Source organism: Panicum virgatum, chromosome 6K (genome assembly GCF_016808335.1).
Source record: "Panicum virgatum strain AP13 chromosome 6K, P.virgatum_v5, whole genome shotgun sequence".
Taxonomy (NCBI): domain Eukaryota; kingdom Viridiplantae; phylum Streptophyta; class Magnoliopsida; order Poales; family Poaceae; genus Panicum; species Panicum virgatum.
The window spans coordinates 6449010-6459992 of record NC_053141.1 but is presented as its reverse complement, the minus strand read 5'-3'; the positions used below and the strand labels follow the sequence as shown (position 1 = coordinate 6459992).

The 10983-nt window shown below is 47.2% G+C and overlaps 1 protein-coding gene and 1 pseudogene across 2 annotated transcripts; one reads left to right on the top strand and one right to left on the bottom strand.

Moving 5' to 3' along the window:
• The first annotated feature begins 3864 nt into the window (after positions 1 to 3864).
• Positions 3865 to 4598, top strand: LOC120713181 (annotated as a pseudogene).
• Positions 4599 to 4828: 230 nt separating this feature from the next.
• LOC120711469 (transcription factor MAMYB-like) lies at positions 4829 to 8605 on the bottom strand. 2 transcript variants are annotated; one of them, XR_005690297.1, is made up of 3 exons: positions 7525 to 8605; positions 6666 to 6780; positions 4829 to 5285 (listed from the first exon to the last, which is right to left on the bottom strand). XR_005690297.1 is itself a non-coding variant. In XM_039997012.1 (2 exons), the coding sequence occupies exon 1, from the start codon at positions 8498 to 8500 to the stop codon at positions 7538 to 7540; it is 963 nt and encodes a 320-aa protein (XP_039852946.1). In that variant the 5' UTR covers positions 8501 to 8594; the 3' UTR covers positions 4829 to 5285; positions 7525 to 7537. The 2 variants fall into 2 exon arrangements, 1 of the variants encoding a protein (XP_039852946.1); XM_039997012.1 differs by lacking the exon at positions 6666 to 6780 and having other exon boundaries at positions 7525 to 8594.
• Between the last annotated feature and the right edge of the window lie 2378 nt (positions 8606 to 10983).

Here is a 10983-nt window from a genome sequence, read left to right as displayed (position 1 = left end):
GCACCTCACCTAGGTTCGATTTGAGCTGCTGGACAAAAACAAACGGTGGCCGGAGCTAGGAGTTCGACGTCGAGGTGGAGCTCGATGGCCATGCATGGCCGGCGGCCGGGGAATCCTCCATTCCCGGCGAGGCAGTGGACGAAGCTCAGGTCTAAGGGGTTGGGAAGATAGCTAGGGAGGTGGAGCAGCTGTGGTTGGCGGCGATTTGAAAACGGTGGGGCGAAGGCTGGGGATTTGGCCGGCGGGAGCGAGCTACTCGAGCTCGGCTTGCCACTGGCACAAGGAAGAAGAAGGAAGTAGGGAGAGGAAAGAGAGGGTGCCGACTTGGAGAAGCTTTGGGAGAGGGCTAAGGACGCGGCTTTGGCGCCGAGGATGGCCGGCACGTGGCCACGGCGCGCTCGCCGTCGAGGATGCTCGACGCGTGCCACAACAGGCACAACCGGTCGGACCGGCCGGTCATACCGGTCGGACCGGTCGGAATCTGGGATGTTACAACGCTCTCAAAGTCTCGGGCGTGTAGAGGTCCACGAACACCAACCTGATCTTCCTATGGTACTCTAATTAATTTTTTGTTATATATATTATCGAATTAACTATTGATCAAAGCTCGCTTTAAAAGATTGAAAATATGTCCGATATTTTAGGAAAAAGTCTGAATTACACTCTCCAACTATCACATAAGTTCGATTTTCAACCTTCAACTATAAACCAGAGATAACATAGGTCATCCAGCTCTCAATACCTGACAGGAACAAGCTTGCGCTACTTGTACTAGCTAAAAACAACAGCAGAGACTGTTATATTATCCTAGGCGATTACTTGCAGAGGAGTCGACCTATAGATGCTCATTGCAAAGCAAACATTCTAGAACTACTACATACAACGGGGAATTAATCTACTGAGCACAGTAGGAGACGAAATCAAAGCAAGCAAAGAAAAAAGAGGGCCATCTCAAACGACAATGTGACGATGCCGTGGTATTGCTGAACGAGAGAATGTATGGTCAAGCACTGGATTGTAATGGCTTCCTCTTTATTTGTTTTTTAGATGAACCTCTTTATTTGTGTCCTTTCTAATTTTTTTATATCCTCTCAGGGAAGTGGAGAAGACCATTACTGGGTAGTGGAGGACGTACTCAGTAGCTTTGGCATTGAGTCCTTTGGTTTATTTGTTTTCCTAATGAACAAAGCTGCATGACGATCATACTCAAATGAAAAAAGAGGCACTGGCCGATTGGGACATCAACGCGCGTCTGACGGTACCGTTTGCCACTCAACGTGCTAAATGCTACCATGCCGGCCGGCCTCCACTGACACCTGCATGCTATTTTTCTCACCTCTCTCTGTGCGCTTTTCCTTTTTGCGGGAACGTAGACAAACCGGAACTGAACGGAGACTGACCGTATGAACCGTGGACTTTCCTATATATTAAGATCTGTTCACAGGCAGCTGGCTGGAGCTAGAGAAGCTGCAATACTACCATGCTGTTCTTGAAGGGATGAAAACCACCTGCACATACAACAAGCAGACACATAGGCCGGCTCACCCTCTGTAGGGCATCACCATGCACCCTTCAGCCGCCAAGCACTTGCTGCTCGTCCTGGCCGCCGCCGCCTGCAGCTTCCTCCCCGTGATCACCTATACGCATGCGCTCCTCGAGGAGGAGACTCAACCTGCAGCTCATCAAAATGTTAGCCGCCCAACCTGCATACCGCACGAGAGGGATGCCCTGCTGGCCTTCAAGCAAGGCATCACCAGAGACCCGGCAGGCCTCCTCGACTCCTGGCACCACCGAGATGGCCACGGCGAGCAGCAGGACTGTTGCCGATGGAGAGGCGTCCGGTGTAGCACCCGGACTGGCCACGTCAGTGAGCTTCGACTGCGTGGCAACTCAGATGAGTATTGTGATTCATCGGGTGGGAAAGCTTTGGTGGGTAAGATAAGCCCTTCGTTGCTCACTCTGGAATACCTGGAGCATTTGGATTTAAGCTTCAATAGTCTGCAGGGGTCAACTGGCCGTATTCCAGAGTTCTTGGGCTCTTTTAAGAACCTGAAGCATCTTGACCTTTCTTACATACCATTTCAAGGCATATTGCCTCCTCAGCTCGGCAACCTGTCAAAATTGCAGTATCTTGACCTTTCAGCTTGTGCCTTTGGATCTACAAACTCAGCGGACATTTCATGGCTGACACGCCTACCTTTGCTGCAGCATCTTGGCCTCAAATCTGTAGATCTTAGTGCAGTAGTTGCCTGGGTTCATGTGTTGAACATGATCCCTTCACTTAGGGTGATTGATCTTTCTTACTGCTCCCTTACCAGTGCAAACCAATCACTCCCACGTCTTAACCTTACAAATCAGCTGGAGGAGCTTGATCTTTTTGGCAATTACTTGGACCAACCAATTGCAACCTGTTGGTTCTGGAACATAACACACCTCAAGCATCTCGACCTTGGTTACACTTATTTGTACGGTCAGATCCCTAAGGCATTGGGTCGCATGACATCTTTGCGGTACCTATCATTATCATCTAGTACCAGTAATAACACCATTACCATGATGATGACATACTTGAAGAGCCTATGCAGCCTGAGGATCCTACACCTTGACAATTGTTTCGCACAGGGAACTGTAGCAGAGTTTATCGACAAGTTGCCAAAATGTTTGTCAAACGAGTTGCAGGAGCTTCATCTGCCCTCAAATCAATTGACAGGAGTCCTCCCAGCATCTATAGGGCATTTAACCTATTTGAGGACTCTTGACCTCTCTGGGAACTACTTGACTGGACATGTACCGTATGAGATTAGTCTGCTCACTAATTTGACCAAGCTTGACTTGAGCAACAATGACTTGGATGGTATGATGACAGGGGAGCACTTTGCTGGTACAAGGATCTTGCAATACCTATATCTATCTGGTAATGCCTTGAAGCTCGAGCTCGACTCAGACTGGCAACCTTCATTTAGATTGCGTGGCGCAGGCTTTGCAGGCTGCCAAATGGGTCCTCTGTTCCCTGCATGGTTGCAATGGCAAGTTAACATTTCTTTTCTTGACATCTCAAGCACAGGTATAATTGACACGTTTCCACACTGGTTCTCTAAGGCCTTTTCAAGTGCTGTTCATGTGGACATGTCCAACAATACACTCAACGGGGGTCTGCCAATGAATATGGAAACCATGTCACTGCAACTATTCAATCTTAGTTTCAACCAACTAACTGGTCCAATACCACCAACACTACCAATGTCACTAGAATACCTCTATCTCAGTTTCAACAAACTAACTGGTCCGATACCTCCACTGCCAATGTCACTAAAGAATGTCGATTTCAGTTCCAACCAGTTAACTGGTCCAGTACCACCACTGCCACCAAACCTATACTATTTGGACATCTCTATGAACTCCTTGGTGGGACCTCTGCCCTCTGATTATGGAGCTCCAATGCTAATGGGTTTGTTTTTATTCTCCAATCGCATCAGTGGCCATATTCCTAAATCTATCTGCAAATATGAGGGGTTGTCACACTTAAACTTAGCCAACAACTTTTTGGAGGGACAAATTCCCCCGTGCTTGACAAACATAATTTCTTTAGGGTTAAGTAACAATAGTTTATCAGGCGAGTTGCCATCTTCTCTGCAAAATTGCACGGAGATGATACATCTGGATTTAGCAATGAACAATTTCTCGGGGAGACTGCCATTATGGATTGGAAACTTACAGGCATTACAAGTTATACGGCTAAGTCACAACAGGTTCTCCGGGAGCATCCCAACAAGCATCACAAACCTTGGATGCCTTCTGTATTTGGATGTAGCACACAATGGTATGTCTGGTTCTTTACCAAGGAACATGTCAAATTTGACGGCAATGAGGCAGAAATTTTGGTCAGAAAGCCCTCCTTCACTGCCGTCGTTCTGTCAGTATTATGACGAATTCAGATACAATCAGAATATTGGTCTGTCTGCAGTTACAAAGGGGCTGGAGCTTGATTATGTCTCGGTTGATAATATCATAGATATGAAAATGATGAGCATTGACTTGTCCTCCAACAACTTCACCGGTGAAATCCCAAAAGACATAGCTACTCTTTATGCACTTGTGAGTTTGAATCTCTCACGAAACCGCTTCACCGGCGATATTCCAAACCTGATCGGAGCCATGCACTCCCTGGAATCACTTGATCTCTCAAGGAACAAACTTTTTGGAGACATACCAGCGAGCCTATCAAACTTGACATTTTTAAGTGACTTGGATGTGTCATACAACAATCTTACAGGAAGAATACCATCAGGATCGCAGCTTCAGACAATCTATGCAGCCCATCCATATATGTATGAGGGTAACGACGGTCTTTGCGGGCCTCCTCTTCAAAAAATTGTTCAAGCAACACTACTTCAGGGCATGATCACTTTAGTACAACTGAAGAAGATCATGTACGTGAATTCTTCTATCTTGGAGCGGGATGTGGCTTCATACTGGGTATCTGGGTGGTCTTTTGTGCCCTATTATTCAAGAAAGCATGGAGAATTGCATATTTCCGGCTTTTTGACAAACTGTACGACAAAGCTGTTGTTACTTGGGCAAGACTGACCACAAATTAATTTCGGAAAATTTCTACGGTCAACAGTCCTTGTCCCATGCGATGTCCGCTAAAACTGGTATAAACTATGTCACATCATGTGTTTTTTTTTTGCTGAAGCCAAATAATATGTCGCTTATGCGTTATACTACCTCTGGTTGACAGCATGGTTAGATATATAATTTTTTCTATGCATCTAGATATACACTATGTCCAGTATCTAGAAAAGTCAAAATGATCAGATTTGGAATGAAAGGAGCATGTATTTGTCCATGGGCCAGGGAAAGCATCAATAAATAGTTATTTCACACTGATTGTTCCTCGAAACAAATAATAATTACTTGGTCTATGCACATAATATGCTATGGACAAACATTGCAGAACAGCCAAAATTAAACACAATGGTGTCCTAGCCAAATCCACATTCTTTTGGCATCCTGCAAATAAATTTCCCAAAAATGAAATAGAATAAATCATGCAGTGGCCTGTTTGTTGCCTGTCCATCTGTTTGTTTCCATTGTCCAGTAGTAGGTCTCATCTATCTCAAAGGGCTTCCCTGATTCTCGTTACAATTGGAAAATTATATGGTATGTTCTAATATTATGCATTCTCAGTCATTCATCTGGCATCTCCATGATTCAGTGGAGCTAGCCATGTAACTTTTGTCCACACTAGCCAATGCATGCCATTCAGCCTGAGTGCCTGACACCTGAAATATATTTAGAAGGATTTCACAATAAGTTTCAACTTTCAACATATGGAACAAAAGTTACAAAGCATAGACCAGAACCACATGGTTTGTCATTTCCGATTCAGAATGTGTTTTTAAAGTATAGTGCAACCGTGCGACACTTCTGATTCGGGCACCAAATCATTACAGGAAGTTCAATGTACTGCTATATTTGCTTTATATATGTGCAAAATTTCATTTTTCAAGTTCCATCAAGGTTTAAGTATCAAAATGATGACATTTCAATAAGTGATAGCTCAAGAACATATTTTGAATCAGAAGTTCAAAATTGAAATTATAACAGATGCTACAACACTACATAGTCCAACATATATCCTTTATGAGCTAGACTGCAAGCCTGTTATTGCAGTTACATGTTTTCAGTGATACATAGTAATTTATCCTTTATGAGCTAGACTGCAAGCCTGTTATTGCTCTTTTTCTGGGAAAAGAACATTTTTTTTCGAGACAAGGCTTGAACCCATGTCCGTTAGTAGAACAGAAATACAGAAGCTTGTTGACGGGAAAAGAACACGTGGCTGCTTTAAATAGAAAGTGAGGAACCGGACTCCCATTTGCTTTCCAAATGCTTTCTTATCCATGTTCTGGACTATGACAAGCTCTGCCAGTCCTAGAAAGATATATTTGTCACCTGTGAGAATCCAAGGAGTTGTGGCCCTCGTGTAGTTATATTACACAATCCCACTTCTACTTATGATATGGATCAGAAATATGGCGGCAGATAGTATTAATTTCACCTAAACATAAGTTCTGCAACATATTCAGATTAACTGCCTTGTTAGTTTCAACAACTACCCAATATAACAGATAAGCTCTTTCTTCGTCAATGCAGGTGTTTTTCTTTGCGGGGGCGATATAGCAATAACTGATAGCGATTCAACTATTACTGCATAAAATTAGTTATCTATCTTGGTAAGGTTAATGACCACAATACTGTCAGATAATATAAATGCAAACCAAGGATCATTATGGCACACCAATCTACTTCCTCCATTTGTTTCTAGATATATGACTTTAGGACAAGGTAATTAGTTAAAAACTGAACCAATTAGATTGTATCCTAATATTAAAAAATGGAAGGAGTAAAATATCTTCAGTAGGGGGCAGTATACCTTAAATCTTTTTAAACGAAGACAACCACATCTCATCTCAATAATAAGTTGTTTATTTCTAGAAATAGGCCACCCAGCTAGTGGATTCACAGAACTTGCACAATGCCAACGGATCCCAAAATGAAAATGGAGCTTTGGAAGATAACATAGATTACAAAACCTGAGCTTTTCAGACTTTTAATAGCAGGACTAGGCAGCCACCTAGTCGTGAAATCTCAAAATTTACCTCAGAGCATCTCCAAGAGTCTTTCCAATTTTTTTTTCGAAGAACCTTCAAAAAGGGCAGGGAGCTCCTGCAGTTCACTTAAGAAGAATAGAATTGACCCGGTTTATAAGGAAAACTGGGCCCGAAAACCGTACAGCGCAAGTTAATTAAGGAAAACTGGCAGAAAACCCACACAGGGCCCCCGAAGGTTAACCCACCCACGCGACGCAGCAGAGCACACAACAACCCTAGGTCATCGTTGCCGAGCATGGTTGTAGCCAGCAGCTCCGACTCCCCAGGGCTGACCCCCGACGACTAGCGATGCCAAAACAAGAGGGTCCGAAGCAAGAGGCCACGACAAGTCATCGTTGCCAAGCTCAAAAGAAGAGCAGCTCTGACTTCCTGCCAAGGACCCATGCCCCGCCCCCGGTGAGTGCTGAACCTCCCAAACGAAAACCGAACACCGAAGAAGGAGGGGTTCGCTTTCCAAATTTCACTCTCTAAATTGTCATTTGAAGAGTCTTATGCATAAAAATCATTTTGTATATGCTTGCACTCTCCAACAGCTTTTCTATATCTTGTGTGCACTCTAGAAAGCTATTTCCATCATCTATCTTTGGCTAGCTAGAAACGTGGAATGGAGGATGACTACATTTGGATGGCCACTTAGAGAAGCTGTTGGAAGAGTATTTTTCTATCAAAATCTCTATTTCTAACAATGAGTTAACATATAGAGAGTCTCTTGGAGTTGCTCTTTAAACAAGAGGTTGATCTTAACGCCATTATATAAGTGTTCAACACTAGCATGATCATCAAGTAGCAGCCTTTGGTTCCACTGATATATCAGTATGCAGAGATAAAAATGTTGCAGAAATCTTACCCTCACAAAATTCTCAAGCAAGCGCATTGTCCTGCGATGCTGCCTTGGTGCTGCGGAAGTCTCGCTTGAGCTCAGTGATCCTCTTCATGCACGCGGCCTTCGTCTTCCCGGGCACAGCAGCCGCCACCTTCTCCCACCTCATCGCAGTGTCCTTGGGGAACTCCTTGAGCGCGTTCAGCAGGGCGCGGTCATCCCCGGCACTCCAAGCAGCATCCGCACTCTCTCCACCACCGGCATTGTCACTGGCGTCGGCAGCCTCGGCCCTCGGATCGAGCGGCTTCCGCTTGCGCAAGAACTGCTCGAACGAGCCCCCGCCCGCCGCGGCGGCGCCCGACTTTGCCGCGCGGATGACGCTCTCCGGCGTGCGGCGGCCGCCGAACACCGCCGCGATCTTCTCCCACCGCTGGGGCTCCCCCGCCGGGTGCTTCACCATCTGCCGCCGGAGGAGCTCCAGCTCTTGGTCGGTCCACTCGCCGGCGTCCTCCTTCCTCTCGCTGCCATCCACGCCGGCCCCACACGCAGCCGCCGCCTTCTGCAGCGGCTGCAGCGACGCAACCGGCTGGACGGGAGCCGCGATCGGATCTGAGGGCTTCGCGGGCGTCGGGGCCGGGTTCTGCCGACGAGCGCGGCGGGGAGCGGGTGCGGGGTCCGGGACCGGGTCCTCGGCCGGTTCCTGAGCGGGGAGGAGGCGGCCTCGGCCGACGGAGATGTCGCCGCCGGTGGCCGAGGAGGGCGCGAAGGGGGCGAGGAGGAGGGAGGACGCGGCCCACACGAGGAGGGAGGAGAGGATCTGGTAGGCCGGCGGGAAGTAGTAAGCGGCGGCGAGGAGCGCGACGGCCGCGGCGGCGCAAGATGCGGCGTGGGGGAGGGAGGGGGGCGCTCCGGCCGTGGTGGAGGAGGGTGAGGGGGTGGAGTGGGCGCCGGAATGGACGACGCGAGCGCGGGACTGGGTGTCCCAGGGGTCGACGAACTCCATGGTCGCCGGCGCGCGGGACCGGAGCTCGTCGGAGTCGGTGGTGGTCAGATCAGAGAGAGATGGTCTTTGGAAGAACACCGTGGACTGTTGGGAATTGGGATTTTATTTTCAGAGAAAAATAGGAAAACTCGAAAAGAATTCGTACTAATGCACCGAAGTTTGAATTAAATCGTCTAGAATTTGCAAAGAATGAGAAGTGAAACTACTTACAATGCAAGGCACGTCGATGGAATAGGTGGTTCGGGCGATTCCATTGGAAAATTGTGTGCTTCCTCCATTTTTAAATTTATAACTTTCATTTTACATAAGATATACATTATATCTTGATGCTATTTTATCTCTATATATATTATATCTTGATGTATAGTAAAAACTATAAATCTAGAATTCGAAAAATTTAAAACGATCTACATTTTAGAACGAACACCGCCAAACTCGAACATGTTCGATCAGTAAAATAACCACATTCTATTTTTAACTGGTGATCTGTCATTACATGTATCTTTCTTTGATCAAAGTTCTTTAGTCGATCGATTGACTAGTTTGTCCCAGCACCATTGACAGATCGCTACCTTGTATGTCCGGCTCTGGCCGATCTCCGGTGATGGAATTCCCCGATATGGAGGCAGCCCAACCGCGAGTCCGCGACGCCCGGCGGCGACGACCACTATTACGGCGAGCCCTCGCCATGGCCCCACCGCAGCGTCCCCCGTCGTGGACGACTAAAGTATTACTAACACAAATTACCATCCCACAAAATTTTTAACTAAAAAGGTGATTTTTTTTTCGAGGATAAAACATGTACAAAAATAACCCATTTTGAACGATGCAAGCAATAAACTGACGACAAAGTGTGCTCAGCCAGTATGAAATGAATTATTTTCCAACTAACAGGGTAACTTTTTTTGAGGAACACTAACAGGGTAACTAAATTACCGCAGCGAGACTAATAGGCCGTTTGGGCCTGATGGGCCTGGTATAGCAAATGGAAAGCCCATGTACCATGCAACACCAACTCCCTGGCTGGCTCCCACTCCACTCCACACCGCACCACACCAGCCGCCGCACCGCCGTCTGGCAAGCCCACCCCACCGCCGTCGTCCTCCTCCACCGCCTACTGCTCCTCCTTCCTCACCCCCTGCTCGCGCCGCGGCCGCCACCTCCGACTCCGGGATGGCGGTGAAGCCGACAGCGCCCGCGGCCCCGCATCCCGCCCTCGACGTGACCAGGAGCAGCGGCGTGGGGACGGAGTCGAAGAAGCCGGCGCCGGCGCGGGCGTGGACGTGGACCCGCATCGTCCGCTACTTCTCCCTCTACTACCTCGTCAACGTCATCGGCGTCGGGATCACCGTCGAGGGCTTCCGCCGCCTGGTCGCGGCGGGCGACGCCGACCTCTGGGCCCGCGCCCGCGCCACCGGGGTCGTGGCTGCGGGGAACCTCCTCCGGGGCGCCGCGGCGGCGGCGGCGAGGAGCCTCTTGGACACGCGGATGTGGGACCACATCGTCATGGTCGAGTTCTTGCTGGTGTCCATGGCCGTGGCCTTCTACGTCCACGTCACCATGGACGCGTTCGGTTGCTCCTGTCCCTGCCCGCATCATCAGTTTTGATCCGTGTATCGGTATATGTGCTGAAATCCTATATGGTATCGTAGTTCTGGTCTAAGGTTTGCTCTAGTGAGTACTGATCGTTCACGAATTGCAGCAACTAGTGGGGGGTTAAAATCTGTATGTATGCTCGTTAAAAACCTGTCCTTTCAGAGTCTTTGAGATCGATTAAGAAGAACTGGTTATCCAATTTTGGACAGATTTGTCGAATTCTACACCTATCTTTGTCATGCTCACTTAGGGTTCTGCTCTTAACTTGGAAAGAGTAACTGTATACTAGTTGTTCAGCAGCTAAGGTTTATAGTTTGTCGGTATCCATTGGTTAGATGACAGTGAATTGAAGTAGATGGTGAAACAGCAGGCATCGGGTTCAGGTAAACGGTTTGTGCAGGCAGGCAAGATTGACTGATGATGCTGACGTTTCTTTCTAAATTGATGCAGGCACTAAGCAATTCTATAAACAAATGGGCAAGCTCTTATCTAAAACCAAATTTATGCCATATTAAATGTGTTGAAATCCTAGCATCTTGGTTTCTTGTCTAAGGTTTTAGTGATCAGTACTGATTTTTAACGATTGAGTGACAGCAACTAGTGGGGAGTAAAATATGTATGTGTGCTAGGTAAAAAGCCGGCCGTCTTTTCTGATTATAAAAATGAATCAGACGTCTTGGGATTTGGGGGACTACTATCTTCTGCATACATTAAGGATGCTGCTACTGCTAACTTTAGGAAGGGTAACCACTAACCAGGTTGTGGGATGATACCTGGCTCCTTGATGCTTCTTGAGCATTTGAACTTTTATAGTTGGATGAATGGGTTCAACATCTAGAGTTTTCAGTTTTATGGCGGTCATGCGACTGAATGTCGAGAGCTTTTTT